General features: G+C 41.1%; 1 protein-coding gene across 6 annotated transcripts in view; it reads left to right on the forward strand.

Annotated features, from left to right (window-relative positions):
* Positions 1 to 19,552, forward strand: part of tnrc18 (trinucleotide repeat containing 18) — a 67,046-nt gene that overhangs the window by 35,181 nt on the left and 12,313 nt on the right. Inside the window, exons 11-22 of one of the 6 annotated variants that reach the window (XM_051885410.1) lie at positions 317 to 1,276; positions 1,710 to 1,861; positions 3,106 to 3,239; positions 3,365 to 3,538; positions 3,624 to 3,798; positions 4,055 to 4,427; positions 5,439 to 5,699; positions 9,228 to 9,470; positions 10,795 to 11,198; positions 11,590 to 11,718; positions 12,959 to 13,136; positions 14,188 to 14,305. In XM_051885410.1, coding sequence (XP_051741370.1) covers positions 317 to 1,276; positions 1,710 to 1,861; positions 3,106 to 3,239; positions 3,365 to 3,538; positions 3,624 to 3,798; positions 4,055 to 4,427; positions 5,439 to 5,699; positions 9,228 to 9,470; positions 10,795 to 11,198; positions 11,590 to 11,718; positions 12,959 to 13,136; positions 14,188 to 14,305 — 3,301 coding nt within the window. The remainder of the gene's footprint in view (positions 1 to 316; positions 1,277 to 1,709; positions 1,862 to 3,105; positions 3,240 to 3,364; positions 3,539 to 3,623; positions 3,799 to 4,054; positions 4,428 to 5,438; positions 5,700 to 9,227; positions 9,471 to 10,794; positions 11,199 to 11,589; positions 11,719 to 12,958; positions 13,137 to 14,187; positions 14,306 to 19,552) is intronic. The other 5 variants (XM_051885411.1, XM_051885414.1, XM_051885416.1 and 2 more) reach the window with 5 other exon arrangements.

The raw sequence follows: 19,552 nt of genomic DNA on the forward strand, positions 1-19,552 counted from the left end.
GCCCTTTTGTACCCATATCCCCTGGCGGTTTCCCTTTAAAAATGTTCAATGCTCAGGATAAATAGATTTTCTGCTCACGGTGCATTCTGAATGTATGAGTATGCACGAGCGTGTTGGCCTATGTGTATATAAGGGCTTTTGGGATGCTTGTGCTGAGGCCATTTGGTTCATGAAAGTTTCATAAAGCCCCTGTGCCGAAGAACATGTGGGGTTATTAATCACTTTGTCACTCTGTCGCAGGGAACTAAAGCCTCTCTACTCTTTGCATAAGCACTCCAAGCCCCTCAAATTGCTCTCTCTTCTGTTTCTTTGGCAGAAATTCCTCCTGGCTACCCATACCAATCGATAACAGCACCATTCGGCAGCCATTACCCCTACCTTCTCCAGCCAGCCGCTGCTGCAGACGCTGATGGCCTGGCACCAGATGTGCCATTGCCGGCTGAGACATCCGAGCACTTGGCGACCGCCGCAGATGTCAAACCCCAGCACTTGTGTTCTCCAGTGGTAGTGGAGCCACTTCAGGCATCCAGAGAGCCAGAGTCTATGGATGAGGGCAGCACTGTGTTCAAAAAAGAGCCAAACCTGGAAGACAGCAAAGACGTCCTGAGCCAGGACAGCCTGAGGGTTGCACCCATCACCCTGCAAGACTCTAACATCCCCACAGAGGCAGAGGCCTGCCCTAGAGCCACACCATCACCAGAGGATGAACCAGACCAGGAAGAGGGGGAGGCTGTCAAAATCGAAACTGCCGCCCCAAGCCATCCAGGGCTGTATGAGGCATCTAGGCCGGATGCTGAAAGAACGACCAGAGCAGAAACTGCAGAGGACTCGACTGGTCTGGTAGACCAAGTCTACAAATCTACATCAGGTTACACTGACACACACCTTGTGGCTTGTGATATCCAGCCAACAAAACCATCCTCTGATCTCTCTGAAAGCCTGAACCCATTAGACCTCAGAGATCCTGACACTCCACACCTGGAGTCCAAACTTGACAATCTTTTCCTGCCTAACAGCAGCCCCCCTCACCTTCAGCCCTCTTCCGCACCGGTGGCCATCCTGCCTGAAGACCCCATGGCAGGCATGTTCGCCCTGGTCACGGCCAGCGAGCTTCCGCAGGCCGGAGCAGTGTCCATCCTGGCAGATGCGTGTACCTCTAGGTCTGAGCTCTGCAAGGGCGTCAGTCCCCTAGAGTCCACCGCTCTGGAAGGCATGGCCCTGCTCAGCCAGATGGCAGAGCTGGAGATGCAGAGGCAACCCAGAGATGACACACAGGGTGAGTCTCATTTCAGAGAGAGGAACGGTAATCTGAAGGATGTGGGATCTGATCTCGTGTGCTCCAACAGTTCTAAGGGAAGAGGGGTGATTAGGGAGGGAGGTTTGCTCACTGTAGTGTGCTGTAAAGTAAAATGTGCTGAAACGAGCTCAGGAATTGTTTCAGCTCTAGTGAGTATATTCAGAATATGCTGGAGTGATGAACAGTGTGCCACTGCTGCTTGTTCTTCTCTGAATCTTTTAGAGTAAATATGTTCATTTAAAGAATAAATAAATGCAACTATCTGGCATTTTTGATGTATCTGGATGTCAAATCCGTTAATGCACTCTGACACATGAAACACCCCTATACTGATGTATTGGAGAATGCAAGGCTGTCCCATGCTCCCTAGAGGTAATTAATGTTGGTATCGATCGTGTGTTTGTGTGTGCAGCTGTAATACTCTGTGGACTGGAGAGTCTGCTGGAAGCTGGCAGGCTGGTCCTCCTGGAGGCCATCGAGTGTCAGCCTCAGGTTATCATCCGCCTCCCTCGAGAGCTCAACCCTAATAAGAAATACAGCTGGAGACAGAAGAAAGATGAACCTGTATGCTTGCCTTTTTATTACTTCTTTTCTTCTCCCTCTTTTAAACCTGTGTCCAAGAAGTTAAGATTTCTGTTATCGTTTTGCATCGTTTTTTTTTTTTTTTTTTTTTTTTTGCTATCAGAATAGTAATTCAAAGGCAGTTTACACCTGGTATTAAGATGCGCTTTGGTTGATCAGATCACAAGTGGAAAATGCTAAATACAGGTGAAAACGGGGTCTAAAATGTTTTGAGCTTGTCCACTTTCAACCACTTCCAGAAGTAGCTGAAAACGCATTAGACCGGGTAGCTTTCGTAGTGTGTTAGACCAGCCACAAAAATCCGTCTACTCTCTGCATACTGACCTAATGCATAAACATGGGAAGCACGCTAGCCAGACGGGATTTAAACTTTGTCAGCTGGAGACCCAAGTTTGGTTTGAAGATGAAAAATGTACCAAGCACAATGTTCTCTCACCATTCCTGATTTCTAACACACACTCACCGTGTTCGGCCTGTCTTGTGGCTGTCAGAGCAGAAACGAAAGCTGTTTTTTCGTCATCTACTTTCGTGTTCTTATGTAAACTGCACAAGCTTATTTTGTCCATTAGATCGAAAGATCTGAAAAAGCCCATACATTTACCTGCCCGTAGACCCTCCCTTTTAAGACATCAGGACAGAAGTGGTTGAAAGTGGACAAAAGAGATGGATTAAAATACCAGGTGTAAACAGGGTCTGAGATGTTTGTATTTTTAAATACAAGTAGTGTTAACATTTTTACATTCGACATGTTTACAAATTCCGACAGCATTTGGATTGCTCACATTGTTAGCAGTGTTTACAACTAGTGGCATTTGAATTTTTACATTTAAACAGTGTTTACAGATTCCAGCAGCATTGATTTTTAGCTGTGTTTACAGCTAGTGACATTCAAAGTTTTTACATTTAGAGTCTCCAATTTTCTCAATTTTATTAGTGTTTACTATTAGTTTTAATTTTACATATTAACAGTGTTTACAGATTCCAGTGGTATTTGTTTTTTTTGTTTTTTCTTTTAGCAGAGTTTGCAAATTTTCTGCCATGTTTGACATTGTGCATAGGGATATCTCATAGCAAGCTTTTAGCTAATAATACTTAAGCTTTCCAGCCTTTTAGCACTCAGATGCCTGTGCACTTGATTTCGGCCAGATGTCTATTGCCAGTGTTAACAGCTGCTGAGAGTTCTGTACAAGTTAAACCACAGATGCTAATCTTGCTCTCTCTCTTAGATGTTCTCCAAATCCTCTTTGGAGGGAATGGATGCTGTAGAAGTGGACTACCGTGTGAGACTCGCTGAGCTGCAGCAGCGCTACAAAGAAAAGCAACGAGATCTTGTCAAACTGCAGAGACGGAGAGACAAAGAGTGAGTCTCTCAATTAACATCAAATCCCTTAACATCACTTCATTAAGACTAGTAATGCCAATGTACCTCACTTAATCCCACTAACAATCAAATAAACTGCAATTTATGATCCCTGCGATTCACAGAGAGAAACGTCAGCAGCAGCAACAACAACAACAGCAGCAGCAACAACAACAGATCCAGCAGCAGGAGAGGAACAGAAGTTTAGCCCGCAGGGGCCCGGGACGTCCCCGAAAGAGGAAACATGGCCTGTGCGCACTGTCTCCACCCCCCAGCAAGCTGGATTCGAAGTGTGCAAAGTGAGTGTGTAGATCAGGCACCGAAAAAGGCCCAGCTGTGCTCACCACAGCCTGCCCTGCAGCTGAACGCTCTGTTGTTTTGCAGGTTGGGCAGAAGCGTGCTGTACTCGGAGGACTCTGAGAGTGGGGAGGTGCTGAGGAAGCGCTTTCGGGCCTCTAATAGAGATGAGGAGGAGGAGGAAGATAGCAGTGCGTTGAGATTGAAGAAGAAAAAAAAGAGCTGGGGCGAGCAGGAGGCATCTTCAAGCTACTTTCATGAGGTCAGTCTCTGTTATACTGGAGTTGTACAAAAGCTCCTAAATATCTGAAAATGTGAGTTTTCATTACACAGACATGTTCCAGTCTGAGCCATGGTGCAGTGGTAAGCGCACATGCTCCAAACATGTTGAACCCACATCATTTGTATGTGCACCACAGCTCAAGTCTGGCCTGCAACTTGTCTGATCCCATTCCTGCTCTTTCTTTTCAATTCCCTGTCCTGTTTGTTTAATAATATGCTGTTATCTCTTTTAACAGGCATCTAAAGTGGCCGTGAAGAAGAGCCGAGTGAGCGAGCAGGAGCAGTTGGCATCCAAGCTCGACAAGGCCTTGTCCCTCACTAAGCTCAGTAAACTCAGCAAGTCCTCTTGTAAGTTCATCGAGGGTTCCTCAGGGAAGTCCAGGGCTAGCTCTGGAAGCAGAGTACCCATGCTCACCGATTTAGACATGACAGTCAAGATGGGAAAATCCAGCCTGTCAAAAGATCTCAGCATCTTTCACAAGTCTTCCAAAGGAGGTAAAAGCAAAATGGCTGCCAAAACGAAGCCTTCAGATTCATGCCTTAAGGGAAAAGGCCAGCGGAAAACACCTTATTCTCCAATGAGGTCAGAAATCAGCAGCTTTTCTAACAGTAAGTCAGACTTTTTCAGATTTTTGTTATTTTGTTGTTGTCAGTGTTTTATTTCTCATGTTAACAGTTTGGTTAACAGGAACCACAAAGGCATTTTCCTGCTAAATGTTTTGGGGATTTTTTTGTGTTTGGTAATGGACAGGTTTTGTTGATGATTGCCTACCATTATGTGTTTATGATAATACCTGTAATAAATTGCTATGCACTGCATGTGTAAACAAGCTTTTGCCAAACATGTTTTTATTCACACACACACACACATATATATATATATAATATGTATGTGTGTATGTATATATATATATATATATATATATATATATATATATATATATATATATATATACACATACATATATACGCATATATTTACTTATATTTATGTCAGTAATTTAATTTATATGTCAGTAAAGTCTCTGCATTTATCTGATCAAAAATATGGTAAAAACAGTAATACTGTGAAATATTATTACAATTTAAAATAACTGTTATATATATATATATATATATATATATATATATATATATATATATATATATATAGAAAACTTTAATTTATTCCTGTAATAGTAAAGCTGAATTTAATTACATGATCCTTCAGAAATCATTCTAATATGCTGATTTGCTGCCCAAGATACATTTGCTTGCTGTTATCAATGTTGAAAGCAGTTGCGCTACTTAACATTTTTTGTGGAAACGGTCATACTTTTTTTTTTTTTTTTTAACTCTCAGGATTCTCTGTTGAATAGAATGTTCTAAAGATCTGTATTTATTTGAAATGGAATTTTTTTTAAAATTATAAATGTCTACTGTCATGTTTGTTCTATTTAATGTGTCTTTGCTGAATAAGTATTAATTTAAAAAAAATCTTACTGACCCCAAACTTTGGATTGGCAGTGTACATATAAAGTATCTTCCTATGTTGCATCATGGATTTAAGTATAATTGTTTTTTAATTGATCATGCTTTTGATCCTCCATCCCGAGTGAAGTGTTTTGTGATTTTTACCAGATACCGATTCAGAAGAGGACGATTCCCTAAAGGATGGCTGGCCTCCCAGCTCCATGTTGGGGAGAACAGGGTCACGTCCACAGCTCCCTGGTCTGTGCAGCACTCCAAACAAGAAAAAGCGCTCATCGTCCAAGAGAGCCTCTTCATCTTCGTCTTCATCACTCAAGTCCAAGCAGGCGGCCAAAGAGAGGAAACATAAGCACTTTGCTTTATTGCTACAGGAGGCAGGAGTCAGCTCCTCCGAGGACTCATTTGACCAAGGTTAATAAAGCATACCTCACTATGCACAAAATCGAGATGGCAGCTGCTCGGTTTTAGCTTTTTTATTTTTGGTCTGTGTTGTATTTTTAACCATGACTATCGGTCATGGTGACATTTTTCATGAGAAGCCATTTTAAGATGCTTGCGTCAGAATTTGCTACCTCACATCCTGTATATAATATAATTGGCTCTTGTTAGAGTCCCTTTTAAATGGTTACTTTTATAGGAATGTCTTGCCATTGTGCATTAAAATGTGTGTGGCTGTGTGGAAAGTGTTCTTTATTGTATTGCAGTTTGGTACCCAAGCTTTATTAAACATGCTGATTTAATTTTTACTGAAAGTAAAGAAACGCAGTGTTCTCTGTCTCTTTCGCTACATCTCCTGCTGTAGAGTGTTAGATTGCAACGCTCCACACTCCTGATTTCCTCTGTTGTTCAAATATCCCTTTCATCAGTGAAGGAGATCTCTGCATTAATTCAGCACTCCTGAGCAGTGCTGATGAGATTCATTAGACCAAATGACTTTGAGAAGCATAACTAACTTGTTGTTGGGTTCTCCCAAGAGATCAGATATTTAACAGATGAGAAAATATTGAATTGATATTAGATGGAAGTTGGCTAATGTTTATCTGCAATATTGTAAACATTATATTTTTGATTGGTGCCATAAACAAATGTGAAACCAATGGCAGTAGAGCATACTACCATTATAACTAAGTTAAAGTCAATAAATCAACATGCACACAACCAGAAATTTAAAGCATAATCAGTTCCAGAAATGTTTTTTTTTTTTTTTTTTTTTTTCACTATGATGAATGTGTGAACAGCCAATGCATTCTGGGATATTTGGAAAATAGGGAGCTCCCTGATTTACTAAAAAAAAATGAATAACCTAGCCTCTCTAGACTGCTCGCTCTCTCCCTGCAGCTGCTTGGCCACCCCTCCACCTCTGACCCCTTCTCCTACCCATGATGCTTTTGAATGTCTATCGGTCTGTGCATTTGCTTGTCCCGCCGCAACAAAATAAGAAGCAAAGGGGTTGGCTGGGAGTAGGGCAGCCAGCTGTTCAGCGTGAGGTCACTATCCATGTCACCTGAGCCTTGAGCATTGTTCTGTAAGTAGGCCACCATCCTCTTTTGCTGTGACTTCTCCATAATTTTTTTACTAATTTGTGCTTACACTGTTACAGAACCAAAACACAAACAAAAAAAGACTGGATAACAGACGAGGTGTTGAAAATGCCTTTTTAACATGCTCACCTCCTGTTACGTGCCCTCAAGCCATGGTTATGTTTGTATTTGGTGGGAAAATTATTATTTATTTTTTTTAAGTTCAGAATGATCTTCTCCCTCTTCTTTTCTTTTTCTTCTTGGCCATATTAATATTATTTTGATCAAAATAATAATTTAAGGTCTTCTACAGCTGCTTATTTATTTATTTGTCATTGTTGTACAGTACATAACTGATTTAATGTTTCTTGTGGCTGTTAAAACTGGTTGAAACCAGTTATAATTAAGATTTTCTTGAAGTTTCTATATATAAGATTTAATTCTTTTGATTTAGTTTTTTCTTAATGAAAACAGTCTATGGCTGGTTTTAATATTTTTCATCATTTACTGCTAAGGAATTAAGAGAATTGAATTGAAAGAGAAGAACATAACCATGGCTGAAGTGGTTGATGGTCTGAGTTGCATCCAGGCCAGACCCAGAGTCTCAGGAGCCATGGAGGACTGTCCTCACAGAGCCTGCTTTGTGTTTCTCAGCTCTCCTCTTCCTGTACACATCCTCTGCTTGCTGTCAATTCATGTAATACATGCTTCAGGTTTTAATGCTGTGGCATCTATAAAGTTATGTTCACAACATAACCAAAGTCCTTGTCTGCTACAAAGTCCATGTCTTTAACAAACTCACCTCTGGCTTCGGCTACTCACAACTGCACTCAAGCATCCTGTGTGTCTGTTTCCATCACCAAACTTGCTCCTCACCCTCCAGAGAATGGGGTGTTGCTTAAAGTGGGTACCTACTGTCTTATAGTTAGTCCTTGAGTTTTATTTATTTTATTTTTTTTGTCCTTTATCAGTTTAGACAAGCTCCGAGCAGAAGAGACTTTTAATAATTGATGACTTTCTTAGTCAGGGTTTCTGCCAGCAACCTTAACTTTCTGCAGCGCTTGTGAATTATTCTATTCCCTTTTTTCCTTCAGTGATTCAGCTCATTCAGCACATTGGGCAAGGCCACTTTACTGGCTTCTCTTATTTGGTTTGGGCTTTTGCATTCCCGGCCCCTCTCAATTTGGAGCGAGCCAGCAGCCATGCTGATTTTAAATCCTGCCCTAAAGCTCTGAAGGTTTGAAAGCTATCCTTGCGAGATCCTGCCTACCCAGCTTAGTATATGCTGCCCGCATGAAACCAGGCTTTGTCCTCCACCAGTAATCTTATGTAGCGGTGGGTGGGCTGCAGTATTTGAGCAAGAACACATTAATCTAGAGAAAGTCTGCTTCTGCGGGGCTAGATTACAATGGATACGTGAAAGTGAAAAGAACACTACTGCTGGCAGAATGATGCATTAGGACTAGTCATCTAGTATTCATAGCTATGCAGATTGAATTCTGTGGGTCTATTGTTCTACAAACATAACTTGCAGGGAAAATGGTCTTTATATGTTGGATTTTTATTTATTTGCATGGGATTGGGGCTTTAATTTTAACAGGAAATGATTGAAAGTAGTAGTTCTCACACAGAAAAATATGTAATCTTTACTCACCCTCATGTTGTTCCAAACCTGTATGACTTTTTCTTCTGCAGAACACAAAAAGAAGATATTTTGAAGAATGATTAGACTTTTTGTCTATGCAGTGAAATTCATTGGGGACCTTGTTGACTTCCATTGTATGGACAAACCCCCCCTCCAAAAAAACCTTCAAAATATAACTTAAAAAGTAAGCCATGCAGGTTTGGACTGACATGAGGGCGATTAAATGATGACAGAATTTTCATTTTTGGGCGAACTATCCTTTTATTTCTGGGCTCTTCAACTCCAGTCCTGGAGGGCCAGTGTCCTGCAGACTTAAGAAACAATCCCTATTTAACTTACCTGTCTGTACACTCTTAAAAATAAAGGTTCTTCATTGGCATTTGTGGTGCCATGTTAAAACTTAAACAGCCATGGAACCTTTCCACTGCACAAAATGTTCTTTAGATTATTAAAATGTTCTTCACACTAAGAAAAAATGGGTTCTTTTAAAAACTGTTCACTGAAAGGTTCTTTGGAGAACCCAAAACACACTTTTAGAACCTTTATTTTAAGAGTGTAACTTACAAGTAGTTCTGAAAGACTTTATTAGTTTATGTTTGGGTATTTTTCATTGGGGATTAAGCTAAACTCAATAGGACACTGGTCCTCCAAGACTGGAATTGAAGAGCCCTGCTTTAAATAATGGTTTGTGTCACAGGCTTCATCTTCATTCATTTCTGAGCCTCATATATTTTGTCAAACATTCTAAATGATTTGTCTTCCCATTGTTAACAGAATATTTCACCGAGCGGGATGATTATGAAGATGATGATGACGAGGATGAAGATGGGTATGATTATGAGCTTGATGAAAGCGATGGCCTGTGTTCGTCATCTGTAGAAGAGAGTGGGCTGGGTCTTCTGGCCCGCTTTGCCGCCAGCGCTATCCCGAGCCCCGTTGTCACCAATCCACTTTCCATCGTCCAACTGGAAGCTAAACAGAAAGCCAAGAAGAAAGAGGAACGGCAGAGTCTACTGGGTAAGAAAGTGCTCTTCCTGAATGGAACTTTTTCTACACTCTTAGATTCATCTGTAATCTCTCTGTGACATCAGCTGCTTTTCCAAGCCTGCTGGGACTTGAATTCCCAGGTGACAAGGTGATGCATTGTTATTGGCTGTCTTTTGTTGAGCGGTGTCGTGCATGTGCACTGGCGAGTGAGGGAATTGAAAGGTGCTGGCAGATGAAAACACATTGTGCTTGGAGCAGTCACTCAGTAGGGGTGTTATTCAATATAGACACCCATCAGTTGAGCCCCACCTTGAAAATGGAGTGTCATTATCCCCTAGCCACATTTGTGTGCGTTTGCTGCGCCGCTTGCACTCACTGAGAATGCGATGCTGACAGGTCTTGCTTTGATGAGGTTGGGCTGTGATCCTGAGCGGGTACCCAGCAGTGCACGCGACAGGCCTGCCAGCGGAGACCAACAGCCCCCTTCATTAACTATTCCAAGGCCCTGCAATAATGTTCGGACTTAATTCTGCTCCCACATCTGGCCCTGTTTATTTCTCACATGTGCACATTATATTGTCGTTCTTCGTTTGCAAATGAGTTGACCACATGTAGATGGTTTAAATTATAGCAGATGCCCTAGTATTTACATTACTTTTTGTGTTTTTCATCTTTGGCCCTATTTCCACCTGGTATTAAGATGCGTTTTGGTCGATCGGATCACAAGTAGATGAGAGAGACACATTCCCGTTTACTCTTGGTGTTTTAGTTCATCTCTTTTGTCCACCTTTCACTTTAGACCACTTCTGTCCTGATTTCTTCGAGGGGAGGGTCTATGGGTGGGTAAATATATGGGTTTTTTCAGATCTTTCGATCTAATGGACGAAATAAGCTTGCACAATTTACATATGAACGCACCGAGATGACAAAAAGCACACAGAGCATCAGCTTTCGTTTCTGCTGTAACAGCCTGTAACTTTGTGGATGGTGCGTTTTTCTTCTTCAAACTAAACTTGGGTCTTCAGCCAACAAAGTTTAAATCCCACTTCCCATAATGTTTAGGTGTTAGGTCAGCAGGCGGTCTTTTCTGGCTATTTGAACGCATTGGACCACATGAGCGTCTACACTATAAAAGCAATCCAGGTCTAATTCGCCTACCTCTGGAAGTGCTTAAAAGTGGACAAGCTCAAAACGTTTTAGACCCCATTTACCCCTGTATTTAGCATCGTCCATTTGTGATCCAATCGACCAAAACGCATCCTAATACCAGGTGTAAACCGGGCCTAAGACAATTTGTGTTTGTGCGAGTGCATTTCGTTTGCAATAACTGAAGGTTGTATCTTCTGGATTATAGGTACAGAGTTCGAGTTTACAGATTCGGAGAGCGATGTTAAAATGAGAAAGAAGTTTCCGTCACTGTTGCACGGCAAGCGGTCGGCTCCTGAGCTCCCTCTCCTGCCGCCCGCGAGTGTAATGCGTGATGACTCCAGCCCCAGCAAGCGTGGACGCAAACCCAAGAAACCCAAGTCTCCCCGGGAGTTCAGTTTCGACCTTACTGCTGACGGGAGCGAAGACGAACAATGGACGCGGCGGAGGAGTGAACGCATCTTCCTCCATGACGCTGCCCAAGCCACCCCCATCTCCCCGTCCAGCAAAACTCCTCTTCCACTCACTCCCAAACCTGCCCGTGGCCCCAAAGTGTCTCCACAGAGCCCCAAGGAGCTGGCCAAAGCCAAGGAGGTGAAAGACCCCAACAAGGTAAGCCCTTGTTTTATTGATGTAGATTGAGTCCTCTGTGCCAGCCCCAACGAAACGACAAGGGCGCTTGATACCAGCTGGTGTCCTGCTACATTTGTCGGACAAGAAGGCCTCCCGCTGTGAGTGTCATGTTGTTGGACACAAAAGGATGGCTGCCGCTTGCCAGGCTACAATTACCAGCCATCACCGTTCCTCCCTCCCTGTTTTTTTTTATTTTTTTATATAGTGTTCAGTACATGACTGCCTATTAATGTTTACTTGTCTATCCAATGTTGTTGAATGGCTGTAATGTCTGGGAGAGCTGAGCCCGATTGTGTCATGCATTTGTATGAGGCTTTTCACTCTTGTCTGTGCTGATGGTTTGTCTTTGTATCTGGTGTGAATTTTCCAGAAGAAGAGGATTAAGGAGACCCCCTTGTGTCTGCCCCCACCCCAGCTCTCCAGCACACCCTCGGAAAGTGCCGGAGCTCTGCCTGTCAGCCCAGGCCGCAAGAGCAAGGTGAAGCCTAAAGCCAGAGAGGTAACTATTGCCTAACTCAGCTGACATTGCAATGCATATAAGTGATAAATTGGCCAATATTTTACAATATTTTTGCTGATGAATGGAAATGATAGTTACCTCTTGAGTAAATTCCAAGATCGATCAACATCCATCAACTGGGATCCATCAAGTGTTTTTTTTTTTTTTTTTTTTTTTAAAGATTCAAATTATTTAACAAGGATGCATTAAATGGATTAAAAGTAAAAACATTAACATTGTAATGTATCAAAATAAATGCTTTTCATTTGTAAATGAATCAGTTTCCACAAAAATATTAAACAAACACTGTTTTCAACATAGATAATAATAAATGTTTCTTGAGAATCAAATCATATTAGAATGATTTCTGAAGGGTCATGTGACACTGAAGATGGGAGTAATGATGCTGAAAATTCAGCTCTGCCATCACATGAATAGAATACAATACAAAAGAATATGATTTATTATTAAAATATAATATTATATTATATTATATTAATGACCACTGAATGATGAAATCTTCCTTAACACTTTCATTGCAAATAAAACATGATGCACTGTGCATTAACTAACATTTTTAGCATGCCACATAATAAATATTTGAAACAGATCTAGTGTTGAGCAGCCATTTTGTGCTACACTGTGACGCTAAGGAGAAACACCGAAAGGGATTAGAATAATTTTACCTGGCAGGCTCAAGGCCTGTTGGGAGAAGCCTTGCATTTAAATGAGCCACCCCTTCCTGCTCCCCTGTCCCAGTCTGTATAGGCCTGCTCTCAGTACCCACCATGACCAAAGGGAGGGGGGTGAGATGGGGAAGGAGAGGGAGAGAGAAAAGGGGAGAGTGCAGTAGAGCAGCAAGCCTAATTAGACTGCACACTCAGCGGGAAGGCAGTGAAATTAACCAAACGACATCTCGCTCCATCCATTTCTCCACCCCTTCTGCACAATTTATTTTCTCTTCTCAAGATAAATCTCCACTGCATTTTAAAACTCTCCACCACTGCTATTTTGTCATTGTATGTATAAATCACGTGTTATAATGCACAGTGCAGAAGCTTGGGAACTCCTCTGGGTATTTTCCGCATTCGAAATCAAGAAATCCTACATCTCGCGAGCCGAGCTTGTCACTCATCTAAATGGGTTTTACTGAATCAATTCTCCTCTAGTAAGCACATGGGTCTCATCTTTAGAACTGAACCAACAATGGCTCAGTGTTCAATATTTCATATTGTCACAGGAATTGGGGCAAAATGTGCTTGAATTCCCCCAGCAGGCTCGAGGGAAGGGCGGTGCTGTCAGTAAACTGATGGAAAGTATGGCTGCTGATGAGGACTTTGAGCCCAACCAGGACAGCAGCTTCTCAGAGGATGAGAATCCCCCTGTGAGCGCTCAGCCCGAAAGACCCTGCACCCCTGGTGAGACTCTTTTCACATTCCCTCTTGTCAGCAAGGCCACAGAGCTCTTTCCCTTCATTGCTTCCCCATTTATAATTGCTGTTTTATGACTAAATCAGACTTCATTTTCTTGTCCATGCATGCAATTAAAAGTGAATGTCTTTTGAATGACGTGAGGGAGAGATCATTTCACAGCGTATCTTATCTTAATCCAGCATTAAAAATCAGAAAATTGATTCGGTCTGATTGCATTCATACGTTAATGGGACGAGCTGAGAGGTATTGAATGCATTAGCTCTGTTTCAAAACCTCGTGAGCTGCTTGCTACCTACATTGACAGCATCGTAACCACCATGAAACCTCATAAGTGACGGATTTGGAATGTATTGTATGTAGACATCAACTCTGTGTGCCACGCATAGACTGTAAAGAAAAAAAGGACTTCCACTGTGGAAAAATGAAGCCAAAATATCCCAGTAACGGTCATTGTCGATTACGTCGTTCAGAGGCCCGCTCCCACAGACACAGTCGCAAACACGTCAATCATGACGTTACACTGCGATTTTATTGCATCAAATCAATCCAAACTTATTGGAAAAATTAACACTTGAACATACATCTGCGTGATGATAACTACCTAAAATGAAAGAAGCAATCTTTGGAAAAAAATTATTTGAATGTAGCCGTCTGATATTGCCTTCTTCGAGATTTCCTTTTTAGAAGTATATTTATAATTTACATTAATTTCAATCGCCATATTGGGATTTTTTTCACTGACCTTGTCGCTGTGCATTCTGGGATTAACTTCTCCACGACTAACGCATGATGCTGTCTTAGAATTTGGCTAAAATGAGGTATCTTGGAAAGCAGCATAATTAAATTACCTTTGGGATCAGTCTTCACATTAAAATGCTGCATCCATAAGCAGCTTCCTGGGTTTTAAAACAGCTATTTTCTCTAACATTTGCAGCTTTAAGGTGGCAATGAGATCTCTCACTTTATTTAAAAGCACAAGTTTTGACATGTCTCTCTCTAGCACTGCTTATCTCCCTCTGTTCTGTTTTTCACCCAGCCCCTCGGAATTGTGTCATTAACAAAGATGAACTGCAGGATGGATTACGGGTCCTCATCCCTATGGATGACAAACTCCTGTATGCCGGCCACGTCAGCACTGTTCACTCTCCTGACATGTAAGAGACCCCCTGCCCGAACTGTTTTCATTCTCTTTATACCCTCTACTGTGTCTTCCAAAGTGTTTGCCTAATGCTGGGTACACACTAAAAGATTTTTAAAATCATATACGATTTTTAAAATGTGAGAGACCACAAACATGAGGACAAAAATTTCCAAGATTTAAACGTTTTGCTCCTATAGTGTGTGGTGTGCTGTCATGTGACAAAGACAGCACACCACACACAAACAGATTTTCAACCTAACTTTGTGCTGCACCGGGACTGCTTTTGTTATGCTTCTGTCAGCTCGCTTTCTGATTGGATGTTGTTTTGTTTCACGTGATAATCTCCAGAGCGTGAGTGCGTTTGTCTTCGGGGTTCCCCACACACATCAGGTTTCTGATTGTAAAAATTCAACATGTTGAATATTTACGATTCACGATCGGGGCGGCTCTGACGTTTCTCTGAGCAGATTCAGCGAAGCCAGAGCTTTCCCTATCCGATCTTTTTTTTTTTCCTCATCTCAAGAAATATCTGCGTACACACGAAACCACTGAAACGGACTCAAAATGATGTAGTATACATGCCAGATCAGTATGTGGTGCTGTAATTCTGCCACAGAGATACACTAAAAACAGAGAATAAGACTAGGAGCATGTGCATAAACCTTGCGCGCTGTATACAGACTTTAGTAAAGCTTAGAAATAAAGGTTTACTTTAGTAAAGCTAATAGGCTTGGTAGCTTCTGCAGCACGAACACAAGCATCTAGAGTCCGCTATTGTTGTTGCTGTTTTGTGCTGTTAGCGGTGTCTGACTAGGGTCGAGACGTGGGGTGATGACATCATCGTTTCACAAAATATACGAATTGGCTGTACACCCGAAAACGGAAGGGTGGCATTTTCAGATTTATCCACTCTGGGACCCCGTTTCAAAAAATAGCGGTTTCACCTTCTGAAAACGCCAGATCTGTCTGGACGAAACACCTATACGATACAAAATTTTTGCGTATACAGCTAAACTCTTCTCCGTGTGGACGGGCCCTGAGTCACTCTTAACACACCTCACACCACAGGAAAATCTGATAAGATAATCTGTAGAACCATCAAGATAATCGAGACATTACTTAGGATTGTCGGAAGGGGAGAAATCAGCCTAAAATCAGCCCGATTATCTTGTGGTGTGTACCCAGCATAATTAAGAGTCCCTATAGGCTGCAATAGCTTGGTTTCTGTAAAAAAAGAATTTAAAAAAAATTGGCAAGACCAACTCCTATTTACCTGAATGGGGAAATACCGAAATCTCAAACTGTTTGCCAATCTCACATTTAAATAATATATTTGAAATCAGCAACAGAATTGGACAAACTGTCCCTATAATGTTGTTTATTATGCTTAAATCATTTAAATAGCACGTATCTTACATGGGTAAAGCTAGAGCTTCTAACAGCAGCTGCAGCGATGCAATGATTTTTATCAATTGGCAATTGGCTCTTTTATTTAAGAGGCCGGATTTATTCTGCCGTATTGTGTGTTGCGATTTCTCCCATTTATAGTAATGAATGAACCGTCTTGGAATATAAAAGAGGGTACATTCTTCTGTAGACCCAATAGGTTAGTGTGATGTGTTTTTATTTAAAAAAAAAAAAAAAAAAAAAAATCCTTGTTTAATTGACAAATCCATTGAAACATTTTCAGTTATGAAGTGAGATCACCAATTAGAGAAATTCACAGTAAAGCTAGCTAGGTCAAATTATTTAGCTTCCTAAATTCATGATTTGATGCATTAAAGATCAAAAATAGCTGTTTTTTTGTGTAAAAATACATTGCAAAGACACAAAATCCCATTTTCATTTGATTGCATCATTCTCAGTACTTTATGGGAGGAAAGTCGTCTAGTTTTGCTCTGAGTCAAATGTAATGTTTTGATTGGTCTCAGAGCCAGTTGGTTTGGTTCAAGGCTTCGAATCAAGGTCGCCAAAAAAGTTGGCTGCGCTCTATTTAGCTGTAGCTCCCTGGCCATTTACAGATTCTTTGTACCGAACTGTTTACTTGAGCCACTTAGTGTTACAGGGAGTGAAATATTGCCAAGTTTTTCCCATTGTACGGTCCAGTTCAGAGTTCTCCATGGAAAAATTTGGAAGTGCAACATTTTGTTTGGTCAGGAAACAGAAGGGGTGTGAAGTGTCTTGAGGGAGGCGATGACAGAAATGGGCAGTTTTGTTTGGACTTTGTATGCTTTCTGTAGTCTCCCATGGCCTATTATCCACTTGGATGAACAAGTTTTAGTCTATTGAGGGGCGAGAGAGTTCCTCTCAAAGTCATCCCTATAAAGGATAATCTCATTTGGTGAAAAATGTCAAACTGGTGCAGCATCTGGTAGGGGGATCTGTAATGAGAGGGGCTGTGTTGCATTTCTGCCCTCTGTGAAATGTGTTGTCCTCCATTTTAGTTTCATTAGAACGACGACCCACAGTTGCTCAATGACTGTGTTTAGCATTCAGCACAGAATCACATCTTCCTCTTATCAGTCCGAGAGCGAGGAGCAGCCATCCCCCCAAACTCCCATCACAATCCTTCTACCAAATTCCAGCGGTCTGGGAGCCAGAGGTCAGGCAGCATGCTGAAAATCTGAATGCTGATTCTTGTTTAATACTAAACGTGTATTCCTAAATTAAGGGAGCAGAAAGGTGGTGCTTTATCTGTTAATTTGCAGTGCATTTGCATGGCATAATGAGTTATGTTTGCCATATTTTGGCAGTGAAATATCTCTCCCTCTATCGCTCGCTCTGCATATGCCTCTTGTACTAAAAATAGCCCGTTCCAGCCAAGGAAAGGAAGGTGCCTTTGTGCAGGACTGTGTTACCGCAGCTCTTCAAAGTGGATAGTTCAGTGTGACGGTGAGAACTGGTTGCCAGAGGATTTAATATGACGAGAGCAGGCGCTAGTGTTGAGGGCTTGACTGCAACAGATCGCTTGTTGTCCACCCTGCCCTCTGGAAATGTAATTCTGTGACGGCTTGTGCTACACAACACCTTTACCGCATCCAGAGATTGAAAATCCGTGCTTGTGTACTCAGATGTTTATATGCCGCCACCATCGCCGCCGCCTCTGCTGTTTATATGCCTCGCCTGTCTTCATTAACTGAGCCCGTTGCGGAGAGCCTGGGCTTCTGCAGGCATGAACATACTTGCAGTCCATGAGAGCAGATTGGTTAATTGTGCAGTCAATAACTCACACAGCCGGTGTTGAATTGGAACTGAAAACTAGGGTAAGGAAAAGTGTCTGTTCTCAGCCTGAGCCTCGGCTTTCATGAAGCCTGCGTGTTCTGCTCAGAAAAGTCCTTTGGCAAAGCCATTGTCACACTTTCCGACGTGAAGACCATGCTAATGGCAAAGGCCCATTATTTATGGGTAATGGAAAACTAATTGAAGCTTTCACTCCATCCTTCACTGCCTCGCCCTTTTTTCCCCCTCTGTTGTGTCTTTTAATTATGTTTTAGAGATGTAAAGATGGGGGAAATGTTTTTTTTTTTAAATAATCAAAGATTTCTGAATGTCAATATATGGAAAATTGTATTGTGCCTCTACACATCTACACTGCAAAAAACAAACAAAGTTTTTCCTGCTTAGTATTTTTGTCTTTTCCATTTTAAAAATATCTAAAAATTCTTAAATCAAGATCATTTACTTGAGAAGCAAAATAACTATTAAATATTATTTTCTGAAAAATTGAGTTTGTGCTTAAAACTAGAAAAAAAATCTGTCAGGTAAAAAAAAAAAAAAAAAAAAGCACTTAATTTAAATGGAAAACAGGATTTTATTCATTACCCCACACAATATTTTATCTTGTTTTAAGCATAATCTCCATTTTGATCAATTTTTCAGTAAACAAGATTTAATATCTTAAGTCATTTTTGCTTCTCAAGTAAATGTGTCTTGATTTAAGAATGTTTAGATATTTGTACTGGAAAACAAGACTGAGAATATATAATTTTTATTTATTTATTTTTTTAAACGATGTACTCTCTTCTTATGAGTGGTTTTCCCAATGACATGTAAACAGTCATTTTTAAACCTTCTCCTTTTTATGCTGTTCTGTTGAAATGCTGAAGTATTTATTTATATGAAGTGATGTTTTGCAGAGTGTGTGAATCAAGTACAGTTTCAAGATATTCAACAGCAAAATAAACCCACACGGGGTGACCAGGACAAGGCTACTTCCACAATAAATCAATAGATGTGAAAAATGAAATTATTTTTATTATGTAAGAAGAAAGAATGCGGAGTAATAAAAGATTATACTAGCTAGCTATTTAGGAAATCAGTTAAATTTTTATGGTCATTATACAAAAGTATTTCACTGCAGAATGACCAAATCGAAATCAAGTATTTCCCAAAGGGCATTTTATTACAATGACAAATTACTCCATACTGACCTTTACTACCAAATACCGTCCCTTCCACTTAACAAACAAACAAATTTTAGGGCGACCCTTCCCATGTCCCAAGCCCACGTCAGGCAAGCCATCCACAAACATGACAGATATTTAACCCTGCTCGGCTGGTCAATCTTTCTCCCCCCTGAGGCAGCTGGTGTGAATTTATCCCAGGCTTTGCAGACAGAACCAATCAGGTTTGGCCAGCAGATTCCTCCCCCTCAGGCCAGATCCAGGAGAAAGTGATCTGGGGGAGGCTGTCCCACATCACCTCCCAGCTCCATGTCAGAGTAATAAGGCTGCCACTCTGTGATGGACACCTCTGAAGCCTGGCTCTGGGTCCATGCTTGAACTGCAGGCACCCTCATGAATCCAAATGAAAAAAGGCCAAACATCCAACTGTTTTTTTTTTTTTTTTTTTTTTTTTTTTTTTTTTTTCCCGTTTTTTTTTTTTTTTTTATACCCAGAAGCCACATTTTGGACGTCACACATGTATGCACCCATGCTGATTTATAAGGCCCATGTACTCGCATCCAAAAATAGTTACTTGCACTTTAAAGATCCGGTCATTGTTGTTTCTCTCTTTCTCTTACAACAAATAAAACTTTAATAGCTTTCTTTTCTTATTTTTCTTTTTACAATATAGGTACGTTTGCATATTGGTTCACTTTTTTACTTGAGCTGGAAGTGGGTGTTGCAGTTTTTTTTCAAAGGTGAAAACTGCCAACTTCCAGAAATAATATTCCAATAATATTCCAGATCTGGAAGAGAGAAGCCTATGTTTGGATTGTGCTCCGCCTACACACTGACTTAGCCTTGTCTGCCTCTTT

Source organism: Ctenopharyngodon idella, chromosome 3 (assembly GCF_019924925.1).
Source record: "Ctenopharyngodon idella isolate HZGC_01 chromosome 3, HZGC01, whole genome shotgun sequence".
Classification (NCBI taxonomy): Eukaryota; Metazoa; Chordata; class Actinopteri; order Cypriniformes; family Xenocyprididae; genus Ctenopharyngodon; species Ctenopharyngodon idella.